This window comes from Aulonocara stuartgranti (genome assembly GCF_965226115.1).
Source record: "Aulonocara stuartgranti genome assembly, chromosome: 12".
Taxonomy (NCBI): Eukaryota; Metazoa; Chordata; class Actinopteri; order Cichliformes; family Cichlidae; genus Aulonocara; species Aulonocara stuartgranti.
In genome coordinates this window covers 23,891,433-23,912,632 of record NC_138948.1, presented here as the reverse complement: position 1 = coordinate 23,912,632, position 21,200 = coordinate 23,891,433, and the positions used below count along the sequence as shown (strand labels likewise).

General features: G+C 40.9%; 2 protein-coding genes across 5 annotated transcripts in view; both read left to right on the top strand.

Moving 5' to 3' along the window:
• On the top strand, positions 1–11,776 carry bco2l (beta-carotene 15, 15-dioxygenase 2, like). Its single transcript, XM_082554159.1, has 12 exons — positions 1–53; positions 1,824–2,001; positions 2,238–2,449; positions 2,827–2,942; positions 3,041–3,143; positions 4,992–5,132; positions 7,926–8,086; positions 8,523–8,693; positions 9,189–9,326; positions 10,022–10,204; positions 10,395–10,505; positions 11,280–11,776. The coding sequence occupies exons 1-12, from the start codon at positions 20–22 to the stop codon at positions 11,394–11,396; spliced, it is 1,665 nt and encodes a 554-aa protein (XP_082410285.1). The 5' UTR covers positions 1–19; the 3' UTR covers positions 11,397–11,776.
• A 3,226-nt stretch (positions 11,777–15,002) lies between these two features.
• LOC309718246 (GDNF family receptor alpha-2-like) overlaps positions 15,003–21,200 on the top strand; it is a 67,212-nt gene continuing 61,014 nt past the window's right edge. For all 4 annotated transcript variants that reach the window (XM_082553309.1, XM_082553310.1, XM_082553308.1 and 1 more), the window contains exons 1-2: positions 15,003–15,657; positions 16,906–17,262. In XM_082553309.1, the coding sequence (XP_082409435.1) occupies positions 15,606–15,657; positions 16,906–17,262 (409 nt within the window). In that variant the 5' untranslated portion in view covers positions 15,003–15,605. The remainder of the gene's footprint in view (positions 15,658–16,905; positions 17,263–21,200) is intronic.

Below are 21,200 nucleotides of genomic sequence, written 5' to 3'. Positions count from 1 at the left end.
AAACACAGACCAACAAGCCATGTCCAAGACCGCAGAGCCCCAAACACGCAGCTGTGAGTAGAAACCTCTTTCCGATAATGTAGCCAGAAGATGTGCACATATGCGTAACAAGAATGAAATGGGACTGAACACGTTCTTTTCCTGATATATTTTATTGCATTATAAAATATGTAATAGCTCTGCGTTTAGTAACTGGTGAATTGAGCTCACTCCAGCCTGTTTTCTACATAAACACTAAAACCTCGAAGCCCTTACAAGAGGCTGCTTTTTGTTACCCGTGACTAAGAACAGAAGTAAATCAAAACCTCAAGTACAATAAAAAAACAAATGTGTCGAGATATGTGGCGCTCTTAGACTTTGTTGCCTCCGCCTTTTACAAAAGAGAGGCAGTTTGATAGCATCAAATGTTAAAAAAAAAAAAGCCTTTCCATACAGTTCCACACAAAATATAGGTGTGCATTCAGTTAATGCAGTTAGGCCTGCTAGTCATAATGTTGCATTTCGAAATCAGAGCTGCAAGTTACAAAAAGACGTGCTGGCATTTTGTATTGTTCCTGCTCCAAGGACTGCTGAAGCAGAGCTGGTAAAGAATATGCACAATGTCTCATTAACAGCTTTTAGTCATTCTCAGCTGTTAACTCCAAGAGCGGCTGACAGGCCCCTACACAGTGACAAAAGAAAAGAAAAGAACATAAATTAAAAAGATGTGCAGGATTATAGCAGCAAATTCTAACGAGGTCATTCATTTGTATCCTGACTGTACTGTTGGTGCTAGAAGGGAAACAATTCATTAAAGAAATAGCTGTTGCAAATAAGCTACTGTTGCATTTATCCCCCCCAAAAAAGAAAAAGAAATATATATTTAAAAAAAAGAAAAAGTAATACCTGAAGCTATTATCAACAACAGTTCTGGGCTTGCCAGTGCTGCTGTTTTGTTTTCAAGAAACTTAATTTTGAATGTAACAGTAGGAAGCTCAGAAAATAGCCTCCTAAAAATGACAGACACACATTTAGGCGTCATTTGCAATGCTGCTGTAATCACATTCGAAACCCACCCAAATCAACATAGTAAGAGATTGTTAAAGCCTACTGTGGTTATATCTCCCATCACACATTCCCATTTTTATTGCCTGTTGTATTCGTGTGACAGCAATGAGCGAAATTCTCGCTCTGCTGATTTGTCGCAATAACGTGGTCAGGAAAACTGCGATATTGTACGCTAAGCTCAGCATGGCGCCCCGTGCTGAACCCTGAGTGTTTTGCTTTTGCTAATCACGTCACTCTCATATATATTTTACAGTTCCCATTATGAGGAGAGATATGAGGTAGCGAACAGGAATGGGTTATTGAATAACAGATAAGACAGGCAGTGCAGGTGTCATTTGTAGTGCATGACCCCGGAGAGCCGTGTTTTCATACTAGCAGGAGCTGTTAAAGCACAAACCGTCTCCTATCAGAGATAATGAATGTTTCACAAAACCACTTCCCTTCACATGCAGAGTTTAAATGTTTGAATTGAGGATAACCAAACATCGGAAGAGCCAACAAAGGACATACAAGATGGAGTTGTTTACACAATTATCTCACAATAAATAAAGGTTTGCTAATTAGTCACATCCAAGGCCCCCAGTTAATGCCATCACATGGTTTATGGAAAGGATCTAACCTCACTTTCTCCTTCAGAGTCATTTAAGAAATGCAAGTGTGCAGCAACATGTTACCCACCAGTGAACCCCTATGTGCATACGACCAGTAATATAGAACACAGTGTATACTATAATGTGCTTTACCAGCCTTTCAGTGCTTCTTCTCTCCTCCCTCAGTATCCAGTAGGCAGAGATGTCCACAGGCCAGTGGACTCGAGTGCTTGGCGCCTCTGGTCCGTTCTGCAGAGGAAACCCCCGACCCCATCCCTACAACCATAGAGGGAACAATTCCACCTTGGATCAATGGGAGCTTTCTGAGAAATGGCCCTGGGAAATTTGAATTTGGAACAGACAGGTATTTAAGGAACACTATGAAAAAAAATACATGTATTATCATGGTATATTGTAAACACATCCCTGTACTGTAGATAGAAAAGATAGTTTTCCCTCAGTGTTTGTTGAATAAGGCACCGATTCCTCAAATAATCCTTTTTTTCCACTCTTTTGTGTCTCATAATTCTCACAACATTCCCTCTACCTAGTCTTACATGAATATCCTGCCGGGAAATTAATTCTCTTTTTCGCTCTCAGATACACCCACTGGTTTGATGGCATGGCCATGATGCACAGGTTCCACATCCGTGAGGGCAATGTCACTTACAGCAGCCGCTTCCTTAGGAGTGACTCATTTGTCGAAAACTCAGAGAAGAACCGCATCGTGGTTTCAGAGTTTGGGACATTAGCCATGCCTGATCCCTGCAAGAACATCTTTGCACGCTTCTTGTCACGCTTTCAGACTCCGAGTACGTGCGTCTTCTTTACATATTGCATTTTCCCGTGTGTACTCTGCTTCTGCAGTGTTGTAGCACTAGCGCTGCCAAATACAGTGTTACACCATTTACTACATCAGGTTACCAGCACAAAGTAAAAATCAAACAAAAACATATGTGAGAAGAAAAGTATATATGGATATTCTTTCTTCAGCGCCCAGGTTCTTGACTCCACAGCAAAAGGCTTTTGCAGACAAATGAAAGCTGGGACATTACATTGTGTTTTTTATTGAGGTAAAAAGAACACAAGTCAATATTTGTGAGTTTGGATCTCGTAAGGGAATGGGGATCAAAAGGATGGCATAAAGTGCTCTGCTAAAGAGCTGCATTTGATATGTTTTGTCTCCCAGAGCCAACAGATAATGCCAATGTGAACTTTGTCAAGTACAAGGGGGACTATTACGTGAGTACAGAAACCAAGTACATGAGGAGAGTAAATCCACAAAGCCTGGAGACAAAAGAGAAAGTGAGTCAGTGAGAAATGTGTCTTTTGACTGCATCTTCCAGCTTTTCTATAGCGAGGTCAATGACCAGAATGGTGTGTATGTTATTTTTTTTAATAAGGTGGACTGGAGTCAGTATATCGCTGTCAACTCAGCTTCAGCCCATCCACACTACGACCGCGATGGTTCCACGTACAACATGGGCAACTCATACAGCAGAAGTGGTAACCTGTCTTTGCTCTTTCCTTCTCAGTAGTTTACTATGTTGAGCTATGATTGGAATTTATATGATGTTCACACCCCAAAAGCCGCATTCCTGTAATGCATCTATATCCTCCTACTTGCCACACACACACGCACACGTTTATTTGCTTCCAACAGTGGTCCCACAATAATCTCCTGTTTGTAAGCTCCCTGTGGGTGTTATATACCAGGTATTAATAGGATAATCTCTGGTGACAACTTTACAAAGCCTTGTAAAGCCTTATTGACAACCATAAAATGCCATATCGGGTCCATTTTCTCTCCAACTTTCATCTTCTGAGTTCTCCAAAGCAATACTTTGCACCATCTGGTTTCAGGGTTCCTGCCATCAAAGTACTCAATCGCTTCAGTCGCCCCCTCCAAATATTTTCCTCTTACCCCTTCCTGCAGCAAACATCAACCGCTGCCCTTTAGGGAGTCACTTTGACTTCAACACGTGCATAGTTCCTCGGGGCCACTCATTCATTTTTCACTTGCTTTCACTTGCATCATCCCCCACCCTTGCTTCTTGTTACAATCAACCTTGACAGCTTGTGTGACTCTGGCAATCCCCCCATGTCAGCATTAAATAGCATTTTCTTTTTGGGATCAACTGTCCCACAAACAGCAACATTCGACTCCACACAGAAGCTGCTACTTTTGCTGGTTTTGCTGGGTGTTATGGCAGAAGGTGGTTCTATGCTAAACAGCCTTTTACCTTCAGTCAAAATCAGCCTCAGCTCGACTTTATGCAATCTACTCAATAGTAATGCAGTCCTTCTATGAGGGCATGGATGGAAAGAAATCCATTCTCACTCATTCTGACAACTGTATTTAATATAATGATGACAGGTCAAAACAGCTCCCACCTTTATGCTTTGTCTAACCACGCTACATTCAGAACATCTTCTCATTTCCATTTTCAGCCTGCTTTTTCCAGTTTTCGACATGTTTCTTCTTTTTCCATGCCGGTCTGCTCTTGTTAGTTAAAATGAGTACTGTAAAGTTTATCTGACCTGCATCATCATTATCTGCATCATTACCTCAGCGTCAAAAGCCTCTTTCAAGCGCTCACTGTCTCCAATTAACTTTTGATGTCCTCTTCATCTTCATCACACTCAGTTCAGAATATCCGCACAACCACTTGGCACATGCACGTCAATCCATTCGATCCAGGCCACCGTCTCTGTGCAACAGACCTTCACCACTGTGCTTACTTTCTCAGTTAAGGAGAGTTACACTGTCATAATATTAAGTAAAGGCAGTGGTTTGTTAAAGTTACTGCACTAATTGCTCAGAAGTCTCTCCAGTTTTCTAAATCTCAGTGCGCTTCACCTTTCAGGCTTCGTACTGACCCACCGTTCAGCCTGCCCAATTTGTCCATTTTTGTCAAGTCATCACTTTCGCTGGAATTAGTATTTTGGTATTTCTTTGCTGATTGGAACAACCACATCTGCTTCCCCTTCCAGATCACTTAATCAAGGGTTGCTGGTCTTCCGAAGCCTGCCAGTTATACTCTTGCACTCTATGAATCTGCCATGAACTGCCACTGATCCTCAAAGAGGACTTCAGGCTTGTTGACTCCAGTTCATCTGTCATCTTTAATATCAATATTTTTTGTTGCTGGTTTTTTGATGATGAAGATGATAGATGAAATAGGGGTGGTGTTTGGAGTGCTCCTTGCTTGTAAATTGTCTGTATGCCGGCTAAAGATAAACCTCAAGATCTTTAAAGTTCTGTCCTCAGGTTTGTCTCTATGTATCTTTGTGGGTTTACGCTTTGAAATAAAGTCAGCCTAATAACACAAGGTGATTTTGGACATTCTTTAGGATTTTTCTACAACATCATCCGTGTGCCTCCTCCTGAGGAGAAGGCAGCAATGGAGGACTCAGCCGACCTGAGTGGAGCCAACGTGATCTGCTCCATCCCTGCAGCTGATCCCAGGAAGCCTTCCTATTTCCACAGCTTTGGTGAGAAACACACTACAGCATAATAAAGAGTCCCCCACTCCGCACTTTTTAAAGTGGTCCGCATGCTGGATGTAAACTGAAGTGAAATTAATGAATTCTGGGAGAGTTTTTGCTTTTTTTCCAGCACTGGCTGGGTGAATCTACTTCAGTGAAACTTTTTAATGCTCTTATTAATCACTGATTTTAATTCCAGTCTCGCCCTCCTTTTTGTCATTCACAGTTCCTTTGTCTTTCCTTTCAGCTCTCTATATCTCTCCTCTTTTTAATTCTACCTCCAAGTTTCACACTTTTTTTCAGCGAAGTATTTACTGTAGTTTTTTCCACGGCTTAAATCTGACAGGACTGCTAACAAGACAGCTATAATTTGCATGTTAATGTTTCATTGTTTGTTGTCCAAATGTTATTCAGCTTCTGCTTGTCTACACACTCACCGGTGTCTTACTTACAACTAACTAGCGCCAGGCTGGACCCTCTTTGCCACCAGAACTGTCTGAATTCTTCATTGCATAGATTCAACAAGGTGCTGGTGTGGTGACCCACTAGAAGGCTCCACTCAGACCCAAGCCTGGAGGTGGGGTTCTGTTGTGTTTGGACGCGATATGCTGAGTTAATGTCTGGAGGTGAATAAAGTTGGAGTGGAAAACTAGACCTCCTGTGTCGTGTGTCCCATGCCTCCATACTGGAAACATTACTTAGAGGTTTTGCTACATATTGACATGGCAGCATCATACAGTTGCTGCAGATTTGTCAGCTGCACATCCATGATGTGAATCTCCCATTCCTCCACATCCTAAAGGGGCTCTACTGGATTGACATCTGGTGACAGTGGGTTTCATTTGAGGACAGTGAACTCATTACGATATTGAAGAAACCAGGTTGAGAGATGACAGAAATTTGTGAAAGCACCCATCAGAAGATGAGTACATTTGGTCCGCAATAATATGTCAGACAGGCATATTTGAACGATGCTCAGTTGGTACTAAGGGCTCCAATATGTGTGATGAAAATATTCCACAGCACTGACATCAGCCTGAATCATTCATGCAGACAAGCTGGACCTATGCGGTCATGCTGTTGCGCTCAACTCTGACCCTACGGTCCAAATGTTGCAGCAGAAATTGAGACTTTTGTCCAATTTCGGTAACCCTGTGCCAATTGTAGCCTCATCATGCTGTTCTTAGCTGACAGAAGCTTAATTAGATTTCTGATAAATCACTTGTTGCACATTTATATACTAGTTCTACAAGGAACCCTTGATCAGTAACAGGGCTTATAAGTGGTTATCTTAGTTACTGGTGCTTTCTTATGAGTTGGAAGCAGTCTGGTCATTCTCCACTGACCTCTGACATTTTCCCCAGAAAATCGCCACTATTTGGATGCTTGTGTGGGAAAGTCCCAGAAGATGAGAAGTTTCTGATAAAAACAGGCCAGCCCGTCAATGACCATGTCACATTCAAAGTCACTTAAATCACCTTTCTTCCTAATTCTGATTTGAACTACTGAATGTTTTGCTGCCTTATGATTGGCTGATAAGTTAACAAGCAGTTGAACAGGCCAACCTAACTATGGGGCTGTGAGTGCAGATATCTGTAAAAGATCTATAAGAATACTGTTGACCATTTATGGAAAACCATATTTGGTGAAAATTGTGATGAGGGGTAGGATCTGCGGGGAGAACAAATTCCTCTCATAAACAAACACTGGATGTGAGTAAAGTCAATATCATAAAAAGCTTTGCATGCAATATGAAGGTTATTGTTGTGGAGGAAGGTTTAGCAGGCTAATGACTGTGTGAAAACGAGTTGGGTTAATATGACTACACAGACCATGATTAGATGTTAACAATCAGCTGAAGCAAACAGTTCATAAATAAGCTACTGTTAATTAAACTTAAGCTGACACTAGCTAATGAAAGCCTCATTCTTTGGTTGCTCTAACCCAGTCTTGCCCCACTTGGCTTTTACATTGCTTCAGTTCCCTTATTATATCTATGTCTATATTACTGGCAGCCCACCCATGTGCTGGCAGACTTTCAGACACCAAGAAGTCCCACAAGTGTGGGAACATTGTTCAGCAATCCAGGTTGCGCGCCACATCTCTTGGTAGAGTTGCTGGATGCTTATGTTTAGTTTTTATGTGCAAAAGCAAATGTCTTGGTGCTAGACTTGAACCTAATGTTCCGGTTACATGCAGGTACATGCTGATGGTTGATAAACTAAAGGGAAAACAGAACCCTTTAATACCTATTGATAGAAATCTGGTGGCTTTGTTATACCGTGTTTCCCAGCATGGTGTGGGTCCACTTGTCTTCTTAGAGTGAAAGGTAGCTTCAAATCTAAAACAAGTTGTTTTTAGGGCTCTTTACCTTTATCCTGTGAATAAACACTTCCATCTATATGGCAATAGTCTCTTCAAGGAACATATTAAAATTATGTGAATGCTATTTTGTCCATGATTTTTGACAAAATGGTTGCGGTGGTGGTGCTTTTAAAAGAATTGTATCCTGTCACTCCAGTAGAGCACCACAGCAGTGGTAGAACCCATGCCAGGGAGCATTCAAGTTACCAATATGATTTTTGCTAGTTTTTCCTGTAATTTGTCACCAGTCTGTAAATAACTGCTGAAATAACGTGAGAGTTTTAGTCTTAGTTTCCCCAAAACAGCACTGATTAGTTACACTACACCTGCAACAACAGTAGAATTCATTGTTAAACCATGCACACGACACCAAGGTATATCTTTTATGTGTCTTTTAATGCAGCCACTTCTTACTGTGTGTGCCTCCCTCTCTAGTCATGTCGGAGAACTATATTGTGTTTGTCGAGCAGCCAATCAAGATAGATCTGCTGAAGTTCATGCTGTACAAAATACAGGGGAAGAGCTTTAGCAAAGTCATGACCTGGGAGCCTCAGCATGCAACAATCTTCCATCTGGTCAACAGACACACCGGAAAGGTGACATATATTATAACGCTTATTTACTGTATACAATCTAGGGTAAAACAGGAAACACACAATCACAACCAGCTGCCGAGGAGTCGGAACAGGAAAAAAAAGGAAAGCTGTAAGCTGATCTCTTCATGCACTATTACATTTTTTTCATATTTATTTTGATGAAACTACACTCTGATGGTGTAGCCTTTCCTCGTGTGTTGTTGCTCTCAATTTTTTCATCTCATTACACAGCATACCCATTAAGCATATAATAACAAACTTTCAAAATGATAAGGTGCAACTCAATAACATTCGTGCCAAGCAGGGAGCTTGTCTTCAATTGTGAAAAAACAGCACATCACCTCGTTTGTCTTTTTTTTTTTTTTTTTACTTTGTCTTGTTTTCTTGATATTGTACGAATCTGAGTCCTCACTGGTTGATGTTTCTGGTCTGACAGAAGAGTGAAGTGAAGTACTATACAGGACCCATGTTTACGCTCCATCAAATCAACGCTTTTGAGGACAGTGAGTTCTTGGTTATGGACATGTGCTGTGGGGGCGATGGCGAGCTCATTGGGGAGTTCACGCTGGAGAACCTCCGAAGAAATTCAGGAGAGGAAATAGACGAGGTAAATGCCTTGAGTTTGTTAGTTTGTTATCAGTGAACAGCTCAGATTGAAATGCTGGCTTTTACCAAAACAACAACACGAGTGACTTCCACATAATGGTGTTTTTGTATCCATCATTGTTCAGCTAGTATTTTGTTTTGCATTCATAACATTACCCTCATCCACCCTGAAACCTAAAATATGAATCAGCGAGGATTTGTGGAGGATTTGTCTGTTTCTTGGGCATAGACTGTTCAATTGCCTCTGATGTTTTCTTCTTTTTTTTCTTCCTCTTCTTCTTATTTGTCAGTTTCCAAAGAAATAGACTTTGGAAATATCTGTGATTTCAAATGTGGTGGAGTGTATTACTTTCATCAAAACATAGGAACATGGTTTTGTGACAGCACTTTCTATCTGTTTGGCTGTGATTGTTCTTGAGGTTGCATCGCACCTTTTATTCAAACACAGATAGTTGGGAGTCTGTTTTTTTCATATCCCTCTGATTTCTTTTGGCAGTTTTATAACTCATTGTGCAGAAACCTTCCAAGAAGATATGCCCTGCCTCTGTCTGTGGATGAACAAACTCCTGCAGATGAAAATCTTATCACTTTGCATAACTGCAAAGCCACGGCGAGGATGACAAAACCTGGAGAGGTAGGAGTCAATAGCATGAATTTCCTGCCTATAGTAGTAATATTTTTAACAGTACATTACTGGTTGTACTGGGAACAGGTGAAGATGGAGGCCTATAATCATGATGAATACAACCAATTTACTCCCACACATTCTCATCAATTATCCAGCGTGATGAAAGTTACTTTCTGCAAGAGAGTAATTTCATGAGTTACAGCAGATAAAAACGATGTGTCCACTATTCAGGTGAATAATTAGAGTTTAACGGCTTATGTATCCTCACACATACTCGCTCTCCAACGCTTTCTTACAGCGGAATAAAGCTGAAAGAAAAATGTGATCTTTTAGTTGTCATGACTACCTGTATGACACTGTCCTCCGTTGTTGTTGTGAGAGTGCATGCAGCAACTGAAAAACATCTGTTAAAGTGCTCATGCGACCAGAGTCACAGAAAAAAAAAAGATAGAAGAAAACTGAGAAAAATATTGCTTGCTCGTTGCACGTGACATTACATTTATTTCTAAAGTAAAATGAAGAGAAATTCATTTATTGTTAACTAATGGATGCTCTGGCCCTTTTGCGGGAATCCATTAATTTCCCTGTCAGAGAGAACAATGCTGTACTGATTTGCAGGACCAAGGAAATCATGTCTGTCACTATGTCTCAATTTTTGGCTAAAGTCTTTCACTGATTTGAGCAAAACCCTCATCCTGCAGGTTTACATGACCCACGAGGAGCTTCACAATGATGAGCTGCTGCAGTTCGGTGGCCTTGAGTTCCCTCAGATCAATTATCACCAGTTCAATGGCAGGCCTTACCGCTACTTCTACTCCTGTGGCTTTGGACACGTTTTCAGTGACTCCCTGCTCAAGATGGATGTCCACACCAAGGAGCTTAAGGTTTTCTATCAGTCAAAGGGTACACTTAGAGAAACCTCATTGTTAACTGAGCCGGGTATTACCACATCAAAGCTATTTCTACTTCTGTTTCTTTATCATAGCGAGGGCAGCAGTAGGTTGTGTGAGTTGGTTTTCTAACATGAAAAAGTTGAGAGTAAGGGGTATGTTTATGTGATCTTCTCCTGTCTAGGCGTGGCGTTATCCCGGCTTGTACCCGTCTGAGCCTGTCTTTGTTGCTTCGCCTAAAGCTACTGAGGAAGATGATGGAGTTGTCTTGTCTGTCATCATCACGCCCAGAGAAGTAATTGAAACCATTTATCTGAGAGAGATATTCACCTTTTATGGTATTTGTGCATCACTGTTACAGACAAAAAAGGCTAAAGTTAGTTTGTCAACACAATAAAAATGAGCAGACAACTGTGAAAATGTATGTGGCCCGGATATGGCCATTAGTATTTTCTTCTAGGCTAGCCTGACTGATCCAACCAGGGTCAGTGTGGGGCTAGATGCCATGTGCTTTACAATATTTTAAGAAACGCGTGGCCCACACAACATTTGACTGTGCCATAAACTTATCCAGAAGGGCCAAAAGTAGTCAAAATAATACCAAAATGTGCTACCTGAGTCCACACGGTGACGTCTATATAACTGTGAGTCATTTACCTTCACAGAGTGTTTCTTATTGTAATGCTTACTCTGAGTTTCTTTAATCTTGCCTGTGGCAATACTACACTAAACACTTTTAAACAATAAAAGCTAAATTGAAAAACCCATTGTGGAAACTAACTGGATCTAAACTGAATTTGAAAAGAAAACACACACATATAAAAAACTAATGAAGAATATAAACAGAAATTGGGTGTATACAATGAAATTTATAGAGGAAAAAATATACATAATAACAAACAGATTTGTTATACTCTTATTGCAACCTGAGCAGACATGTGTTTTTACTATGCATGGGAGAAGACAAATGCTTTGGTGCTCTCAGTATCATTATAGCAAGAAGGGAGATCTGTGACCTTTTTTCCCCCCTTCCAATAACATAATCTTCCTCCTCTGTATCTGTTTCCAGGAGAAAAGTACTTTCCTGCTTGTTCTGGATGCCAAGACCTTCTCTGAGCTGGGCAGAGCGGAGGTCCCTGTAAATATCCCATATGGGACCCATGGTGTGTTTAACGAGATGGGCTAGATTTGCCACTCTCTACAACTCTGTGGCAAATTGCTGAAATTGAACCAGCAACCAGCCACTTTATCCACAAAATAGAAAATCTCTGTCGATGTCGTTCCCTGTAAAACTCCTGAACTGTAAAAGACAGAAAGAAGTAAGAGCTTGGAAAAACTGCACACTCATGCCATTTGTTTGTGCCTCCTTGATGGGAATAGGTGCATGTCCCCACCGTGTGCTGCCATTACTGTTAGAAAGATGGCAATCTTAGGAGGCTAACAAGACAGAGAGCCCAGCATGGCATCGGAACACTGATATAGTTTGTCCTCTATGTGTCCTCGTGATCTCTTGTAAGAATTTAAAATTGTGCTTTCCTTTCAGTGCATACATTCAAATAAAATATGTTTCCCTTTTTTTTTCTCGGTTAAAGTGTTTTTGCATCATCATACCACTGGAAACGCTATACTCCCAGGGAGAACAGAACAGCACTTAGGATACATAAAAATGCATCAGAGGAAATTCAATTTCTGTCAAAGTAATGTGATAGAAATGGACAACGTCTGAAATGCCTGGAAAACAAATGGAACTAACTGGTCGATAGCCTCCAGAGAGTCTAGCGGAGGTCACATCAGAAATTTGGTGTTGTTCATCCAAAACAAAACCCCAAACAAAGTTGTCATACGCATAAACACTAACATTTAGGACTTTGCATAGAGTGGCTTGTTATTTCATTCTATTAAGCCACGAGCCGAACAGAACAGTGCCATACACAGACTCTACCCATTGTGTGAAGTGGCCTACTATAGCGGCACTTGTCTCGCCACAATTGACTTTAATGATACTTATTTCATTGGCAATTTTCCCTCTTACATTGATTTGAATGGGCTGATTTGAACTGAATTTAGGCTCTGCAGCTGGAAGCTGTGGCGTTTCAACTATATTATGAACTATACAAATTTTCCCTTTGACTAAAATCGACTTTTAGTCAAGAGTTTTGCAAAAGTAATTTGCAACAGCAGGTCCCAACCTTAAATAATTTATGGCTGTATGGTACACAAGCAGAGGTTTCATCTTCAGCGTCTCTTATTTCACCAAGTGGAATAAGATAGGATGGGATAAAGCCATAGTTTGCTGTTTGAAATAATTTAACACAGGGAATTGAAATCACTTACATTTTTGTCATGTTCCTCTGCTCAGCTGCAGCTGTGTCTTTTAATAAGCATGCTGTACATGTCTCCCAAGATACACATTAATTAGCCTATAATTCCTAATCTAATCAGTCATGCTTAACCTTTTCGAGTGCCTGCCTGTGTGCGTGCGTGCAAGTGTGAGCATAAGAGATGCTCAACTTTATTAGTACTCACTCCACTGGCAGCGACCAGCAGAGAGTGATCCAGCGACCTTTGCACTCAAATGAATCTTGGGTTAAATGTTTCATTAACCAAAAACGCAGCTGAAGCAAATCTCCATCCAATTTACCAAATGACAAAGACAAAATCATCATCATGGCTCATTCAAGGTGCAATATAGATAACACTTTGGTGGCCAAATGGGCCAGATTCATGTGGGTAGAGCCCAACAGTCATTAGGAGAAAACTAAACACGATAAACAAACATGCTAGCATTCAAGTTTGTCTTCCCTGCTGTCAAGGTGACAGCTTTCAACTCTCTGAGCTCTTATTTGACCCACGAGAGTAAGCAGTAACTCACTCTGAACCCCCTTGCTGTCTCACTAAGCACAAGTTATTGCCTTAACTTTGAGTCTTATCTGTATCATTATTTCATATCCCATGAATTCATAACGATATCATCTATATTCACCATATTAGAGACACTTCTAAAAGACAGGAAGTGATTTCCCTCAGTAGTGAGAACCATGTCTACTATATCCAGATTTGTCATTCTCCATCTTCACGGTCTTGAGCCATGTTGTCGGAGCCCAGTTATTTGACATATAGATTACGCACATCTCTGCACGCATCTGTCTACATGCTCTCTCGCTCTGCACTGCATATAAGTATGAGCCTATTTATAAAAGATAGCACAATTATAGACGCATGCAATTGTGTAAAAAAACCGCGATAAAATTGCAAATGCCTTATGAAGTCAGAATGGAGCAATTAAATACCCCTAGAGGAGCTGAATCATGCAACGTCAAGAAGAAGAAGAAAAAAAGAAAGCGAGGGGAGGATTTATCCACATTGCACTATTGTGGATAGACATAATATGAAGCCTCAATAAGACTTCACGTTTGTTTTTTTATTCAGTGCATCCACTGCTAATGTTTCTTTCTTGATTTCATGCCTTTTTTGTTTTATTATAAATGCCTTCATCCTCGCGAGCCTGCTACTCAAGCAACTGTAGCCTTCATCCAGTTTATGCATGCGATCTTCGGTGAGAAATCACTGCTAAAATAAATGGATGAAATTGCTCTGGTATTTGAAATAGATGCACGAAAGGCAAAAGGTTGCCATTTTCAGGTGAAATATACACTTCCACTTAAAAAACATTTGAGGAATAGTCTCCAGCAGCCACTGCAGCTCTAATTCAGGACAGTTTCTGGATACTCATGATGGTGGATGATGCTTTACAGTGTCCTCATAATGACAGCGACTTCATACTCGAGAAATGAGAATAAGCCTGGGCCGATATAGGCAGAATGAGGCTGATGTTGCCATTATAACGGCAAGCTGTTTTCCCTCTTGGATGAAAGCCTGGGCTGACAGTCAGACATCATTATGAGCCAGTGGCCTTGCAGTTTGTCACTGTCACAACCTCTAAATAGAGACTTTGTTTTCAAGATTTGTAAAGATTTATGACATTATGGGCACTATTTAGGCGATGATGCACAACAAAGTCATTTTATTTAATGTGAAGCCACTTTGTAAAATGGCAGATTCTGCTGCTTGTGCGCTTAGCTATTTCCTCAGAGCATGACTATAATACGAGACATTGTGGTTATTTTCCCTTTCAAATCTTTCTCCGGAAAAAACCCAGATATGGTGTGAAGTGTTGAAATGAATGGCGACATTCTCATCATCATTGCAGCGTCCACCCTTTGATCCCAAATCCTAAAAATCAGACCTCAAATTTCTGTGGTTTGTAGAACCCAAGCCTAGATGTCAGCCAAAAAAATTAATTGTCCTGGTGACCTTGCAAAAATTCTTGAATAAAGCATACCCTGTGTGCTGGCTGCCTTACTGTGATTGAAAAAAGCCAAGGTATTTATTATTCCTTCATAATTCTTTCCTTGATCAGTTGCAGTTTTGGCCTCGCTTCCCTTCAGCTGCACATTGAACAGAACTGTAAAGAATCTCTTATGGAAAAAAGATGGTATTCATGTAAGAGGGATATTATGAAACACATTCATTGTTGCATTAAAAGCATACGCTTTTAAACACCGGGGCCTGTAGCACCACGTGGAATCAAAGACATACCACACAGCTCAGGTGAGGTCCCTATAATTTCACATACCGTGGACCAGAGGTTAAAGGAATATTGATGATTGCTCTGTGGGATAACATTAATTATGGTCCTCTATGACCGCGTGCCTTCCACTGAAATCACTCACCAGCAGCGCCCTCTGCTGGTCCACGGGAGCCCCCGCTTTATAAAGTGCTGCGATGCCTCGACACGCATGCAGTCAGTGGAAAAGAAGCGTTCCCTCCCTTCTTGAGCGCGCAGCTTTTTGAGGGAACCACCGGTGAGGGGGAAAAAAACCAGTCAGCGTTTTGTAGCACTTTCAGATGAGTTCTTCTGCCTCCTTAGAGATACTGACATAGCTATCACAGACCGCTTTGCGCCAGTTTAAGGACTGTTTTAGGGACAATTTGTCTACAAGGGCCAACTGGAGCGGGCAGCTCTTATAATGCGGAGAGATCAAGTCTCAGTAGTTTGTCGGTATGAACGCAGCGCAGACGGACCCTGAATAACTGCTCTTACGGATTGACTGCTTGTTTGATTGCCATTTGATCTTTTTTTCCCAGTGTCAAGGAATTCTTTCCTTTGTCGTGATTAGTTCATTATTAAGATATAAAATAAAATTGTGGATTACTTTTTGGGGGATTCGAGGATATTTTCGGAGCTGCATGTTTCTTTTAAAATTTGAATGAGGGTTTTTTACAGTTATCCTGCGCCTGGGTCACGGATCCGGAGAGGGGAGTTAATCCTTGAAAAGGTGGAAATATTCGTGTAATTCTAGCACAACTCATCCTTCTTGCGGCTGAGTCCAAAATGAAGTCTGTCACTGTGTGGATGTGCGTCTGCACCCTTGTTCTGCTCCCAGGTAAGAAGTTCCATTTGAGAATCACTCTCAGCCGTGCACATTAGGACATTAGTGATGATGTACACAACTGTGTTATTTTACCACTTTAAAAAAATATTAATAATGGAGTTGTTGTAGAATAGCAGGTAATCAACTCTTTAAAAATAAAAATAAAGATGAATTATGTATAGCTGGCATCTGATGGCTTTCTTCTTATATTGGGTTTGATTTTGATTAGACTATGTTCGATTTTCACCCAAAGCTACAAACCGAACTTGGTCTATGCGAGTGAGTCGTTTGCAGCCCACATAACACACTCACAGCTTCCACAGTGAAAGAAGAGCTCATTATTGTAACGAGAAAACATAGCTTTCAGTCAGCCAAAAATATTGCACAAGATTAATATATATATATATTATTTTTGCTAGTTGGTTGAACATGACGGAATCCACCACCACAAATCGTCATCGCCATCATTATGATCACATTAGCATTATCAGTATGTTCCCCCAAACGCATGCATTCGCATTTAAATGACATCCCTGACGGGCTGACTGACAGCCCCACAATAATTTAACGTTTAACTTTATGTAAGTCTTTTCTGACCCGCTGCTCTCCGGCTGATGCTCTTCTTCTCCTGATCTAAATGCACAACATCCCCACAAGGGGTCTCTCTTGTCATTTCACCAGAACTCTGTGTACTTAGCTTCGTGTGTGAAGGTGCATTTCAATCTCAAACTCTTGTCAAATGGCAACACTGGAGTCTTGCTCTGTGGATTACTGTTTACTCTGTGTAAGCTCATTTTCTGCTCACCTAGATGCAAATTAAGCGTAGTCCTTGGCATGATATAATTAGATATTATTCAGTGATCGGATATACCTTTGGTTAGATTTAATAAGAATCTGAGTCTAGTTCTCTTTTGCTGCATTAAATGCACCAAAAACCTGTCTCGGTAAGCACCTAAATAACCCGCTATAAAGTAAACGAGACATAGCAAAACACTGCATAGAGGAGTGTATGAGCAATGTGCACCGGAGGAATAACTAACTGGCTTGCTAAAAGATGCCTGGGCAGGTATGGGCCTATAATAGGCTGCAAATCTGGTTTGTTCCCACATACAACTTGTTGCATAAATGGAACAGAGGATAAAGCATGAAGATAGACAGATACTAGCACACATAAAACACTAAACCCCCAAACATTAATTTGCAGTTTCTCAGTCACCATTCAGTTTTTACCACCACATATTTTTCTTTCTCTCCACATAGATGAGGCAGCAGGTTCCTGGGGTGTTCCCTCAGCTTTGCCCGTGTCTTTGGCTAACAGTGCTCCAGGATCTTCAAGCATCAAATCTGGGCCTGGAGCTCAGCCAGAATGGGTGAACTGCATCGAGGCAAGTGAAATGTGTAACCAGGACCCTCAGTGCAGCTCTTGGTACCGAGTTATGCGCCAGTGCCTTGTGGGTAAGGAGAAAGATGCCATGCTAGATAACAACAGGGAGTGCCAGGCTGCTCTGGAAGTGCTGCTGGTTAGCCCTCTGTATAACTGCCGTTGCAAGAGGTCCTTGAAGACGGAGCAGCAGTGTCTACAGATCTACTGGTCTATAAACATGGGACGCAATGAAGGTAGGAGGCAGGTGCTTTCAAGGTCTCACAAAATTCATGCTACCAAATTTTAACTGTACATTTTGTGAGCAATACAATAAAGGTCCACAGTGCCCCTCTTATCCCTCCTTCAGTTCTTTTGCGTGAGCTCTGTGGTCATGTACAGCAAAATGCAAGTAAAAGCAGCTGTTTATTATCCTTTGACAGATATGCAGCATACTTTCATTGATAGCTATATATGTGACTCACAGTCTAGAGGATTCTGACATGTATTTTTTTATGAATCTACTGACGTCGAGTACCAGTTAGTTTGTTTTCCGAGCAAAGACAAGAAGTAACCACACCCACTGTTGATGCCCTATTCCCCAGCGCCCTCTTACAGGGATACCCAGAAGCCCCTGATGAAAAATATATGCTTTCCTACTTTCCACACCCTCTCAGATGTAATGGAGCTATAATGGAATTACATTAGATGGACATGTTATGGTAGACTTATTGGTTTTCACCTAAAGTGTTCCATTTTACCTTGTAATTACTTTACAGTCATATAGCACAGTGGGCCTTATGTGTCCACTTTTGTGGGACATAAAATCACACTCAAAGGCTGATTTGTTGAAACCCTTTTTTAAGACAAGCTTCCTGGATTTTGATTTGAGATATCCTACACCTAAAGCTTTAAAGTTGTGATACACAGAAATAGAACATAGAAAAACAATCCACACCAGAATATAAAATCAGAGAGCCCTACCTACATCTTTCCCCTCTCAGGCCAACGCCAGTGTGATTGGACAAAATTTAAAAAAACATCACTTACATCACTTAAGACTCAAAGTACCAGAATGTCCTCCAGTTTACCCATTTTACTGCCATGCCTTAGTTCTTGTTTGGTCATTTTCCCTCTGTACAATACTTCAACAGATCTGATTTGAAGATTTCTGCAATTGACCAAAGTTTACATACAGAATTAATTTCTTAAAACATAAGAAAAGAGGCCGAACGCGTGCAGAAGCTTAATACCCTCTCAGATTATATCAGTTACCATATACTCAAAGTTTCGTATGTGCTTTTCTTGTCCAGTGTCACTAAAAGTGTGTTTCTCATTCCACATCAAGGGTAAAAACCACGCAAGCCTTATATTAGGACAAATCTGTCTGCTGGAGATGCACCACCCTAGAGATCACCCTAAAGGGGAACCCTAACCCAAGTGTGACATTTGTTAATACATGTGATCAAAGTCTATTTGGCAGATTCCAAGCGGCCATGTAAGCATGCAGCACATAATGTACTCAGCTGTTTTGACACGTGGGGTAATGATGGAGACATTTCAAAGTCTCCGAGCTTTGAGCATTTTGGGCTTTTGTGTGGTGATCTGTGAAGTGATTCGCCAGGCTGACTACTCATAGCGCCAGTAACACTTCATCAGACTTGTGGCAGCAGAGGGTCCCTGACATGAGTTCAAGGGAAATGTGATGACATGGATGTTCCTCAGGCCCTGTGTCTCGCTTCCTGTCTTCTTCTCTTTTTCTAAATGTAATGATCTTTCTGTTCTCCCACTGCGCCTCATTTATGCCCCCACCTTCTCCTTTCCCCAAAAAATAGCCGCACCAGTCAATGGGTTTGAATGCGTCATGTAAGTTGCCTGGGCTGTCAAGAATAGAGACCTCCCGTGCCTCCAGTGTGTCCTTCACAGAGCATGTGCATCTGAAGAATACTTTCAGCGGTGACCCATTTTGGTCCTGTCACCCTTAGAGATAAAACCTGCTTTAACACAAACAAAAAGCTCTTACAGTGCAGCTTTAATCTAATCACGATCCACTGTGCAGTCAAGCAGGCTTTTGTTAACTGGAAACAATCTGTGTACAACATCCATCTCTGGAAACAAACACGAAAAGCTGAATCCCAGCAGACCCTCATGAAGTGGTGCTAAACCACTTAAAAACTGTGTGGATAAAACAGGATGGTTTGTAGCTTTGGAAAATTTTTTGCTGTATTAATACTGAGAGACAATTGGAGAAGAGAGAAACATCTGAATAGAAATGGACTTGGATTCAAAGAAATGTAGCCAGACAAGGTCAAAGGATATGAATGGCCAACAGGAAGAGAGATGAGATTTTTAAAGTGCTGTGTAATTTCTACTGATGTGACGAGCATGGATACGGCATAGAGAATGTGTTTAATACTTTGTCAATACACAAAGGTCAATATATATATCTCAGAAAGTGTAGGAATCGATAAAGAAATCTTATTGTAGCTAGAATTTGCTATGTTTTGCATGAACTGTGTTAGCCAGGGACATGAACTTGGCCTGCAGGCTTGAGAGCTAAACCACTTTGTCAGTGAAGAGAAAGCTGATGAGGACCAAGGATGGACTGGGATTGACACAACATCCTGCTCTCCTTTCACAAACCTCCCACAGATACTTCACTGCCTCAGGCAAGGTTAACCCACTATCCCAGCTTTCTGGGAGTAAAGACCTCTTGTCAATATATCATTGTAAATATATAAATATAATTATATATATATAATTTAAAATTAAATGTGTGGTCTTAAGTCACAAAAGACTGTTTCGTGATCCCAATACCTGACAGTGGTTTGATGCACAGCCTAGGATCTGTGACCCTCTACTTACTTTAGCCCTCCATACGAGTGTCTGTGAAGTAATTCCAGGGATGTATTTAGTTACATCTACAGTAAGTAACTGCTTTGAAAAGGTTAACTTAGAACAAAGAGTTTTTTTCCTCTACTGCTCACCAGAATAAAACATATTTGTAACCAAAAAGCTTTTTGTTCACTCTGTTGAGTCAGTTGCATTTTCTAATGCTTGTAAATGCCTTGAAAGGAAATGTTTTATCTTTGTACTTTATAGATCATAGCAGTATTATTGCTTATCAGCTATATGAGTGAGTTGGTCTACCTTACCAACAGGTTCTCTGATATGGAACTGCTTGGAAAATGGGAAATAGGTGCTGGGATTTATCGAAACATGCAGACATACTTGAAATACAGTGGCAAAAGCAGAGTTTTTACAATTCTAACAAGCTTGAAAGTCTATATTTGGTATGACGACCTTTATTTGTCAACACAGCCTGAACTCTCTTTGGCAAGCTTTTTTTTTGTCATTTATTTCTTTACGTAGTCTTCAAAAATAGATATCCTGGCTTCTTGAAGGACATTCACAGCTTTTTTGGATGCAGGTTGCATTTTGTTTCATTCTCTGTCAAGAGGATCCCATACTGCGTCAATAATGTTCAGATCCAGATTTTTGGGGAGGCCAATCCATGACTGATAGTGTTCACTTGTGAGTTTTCTTTTTCTTTCCAAGTATGTTTTTACTGCATTGACAGTATGTTTGGGATCTTTGACTGTCACTGTTGTAACTAACCCTAACCCGCACAACATGTCGATATATATGTCAGGTTTTTGGCTCTTTGGGAATCACTTTGTTGGTGTTAAAATACCAGAGCAATACCTACAAACCTGAGAGAATAGCTCAAAGAAGACATCGTTTGTGCAGAGATCGTGTCCTTGTGCCAGAGAGGCTGACCAGACAGCAATCAACACTCAGGCCCAGCAAAAGCATATTAGCCAGGAAGGGCTTTACTCACTGTCCATTATGGTTTGTTGCTAAAAGACTCCAAATTGGTCATCCCAATGGTCATGCCTGAGAAGCAGTATGGTGGCCAGGCATAGGCAGACAAATAGGTGAATTGGTGAGAAACAACATGTCTCAAAGAACGTGTGATCCTAGTAGAGCTACTGTTGCCCAGTGAGCTTCTAGGCAGGCCATGGCAGAAAGTGGCTGGAGATTTGTTCAACTTGAATGGCAGCAACTATTAATGAGCCCATATACCCACACTTTTGGAGTTTTGGTATTTCCTTGTAGACTTTATTTGAAATATCAAGCAAACTACCTGGTTTGCATTTGTCTTACATTCTTAAAATCTACTAAAAATTGTTTT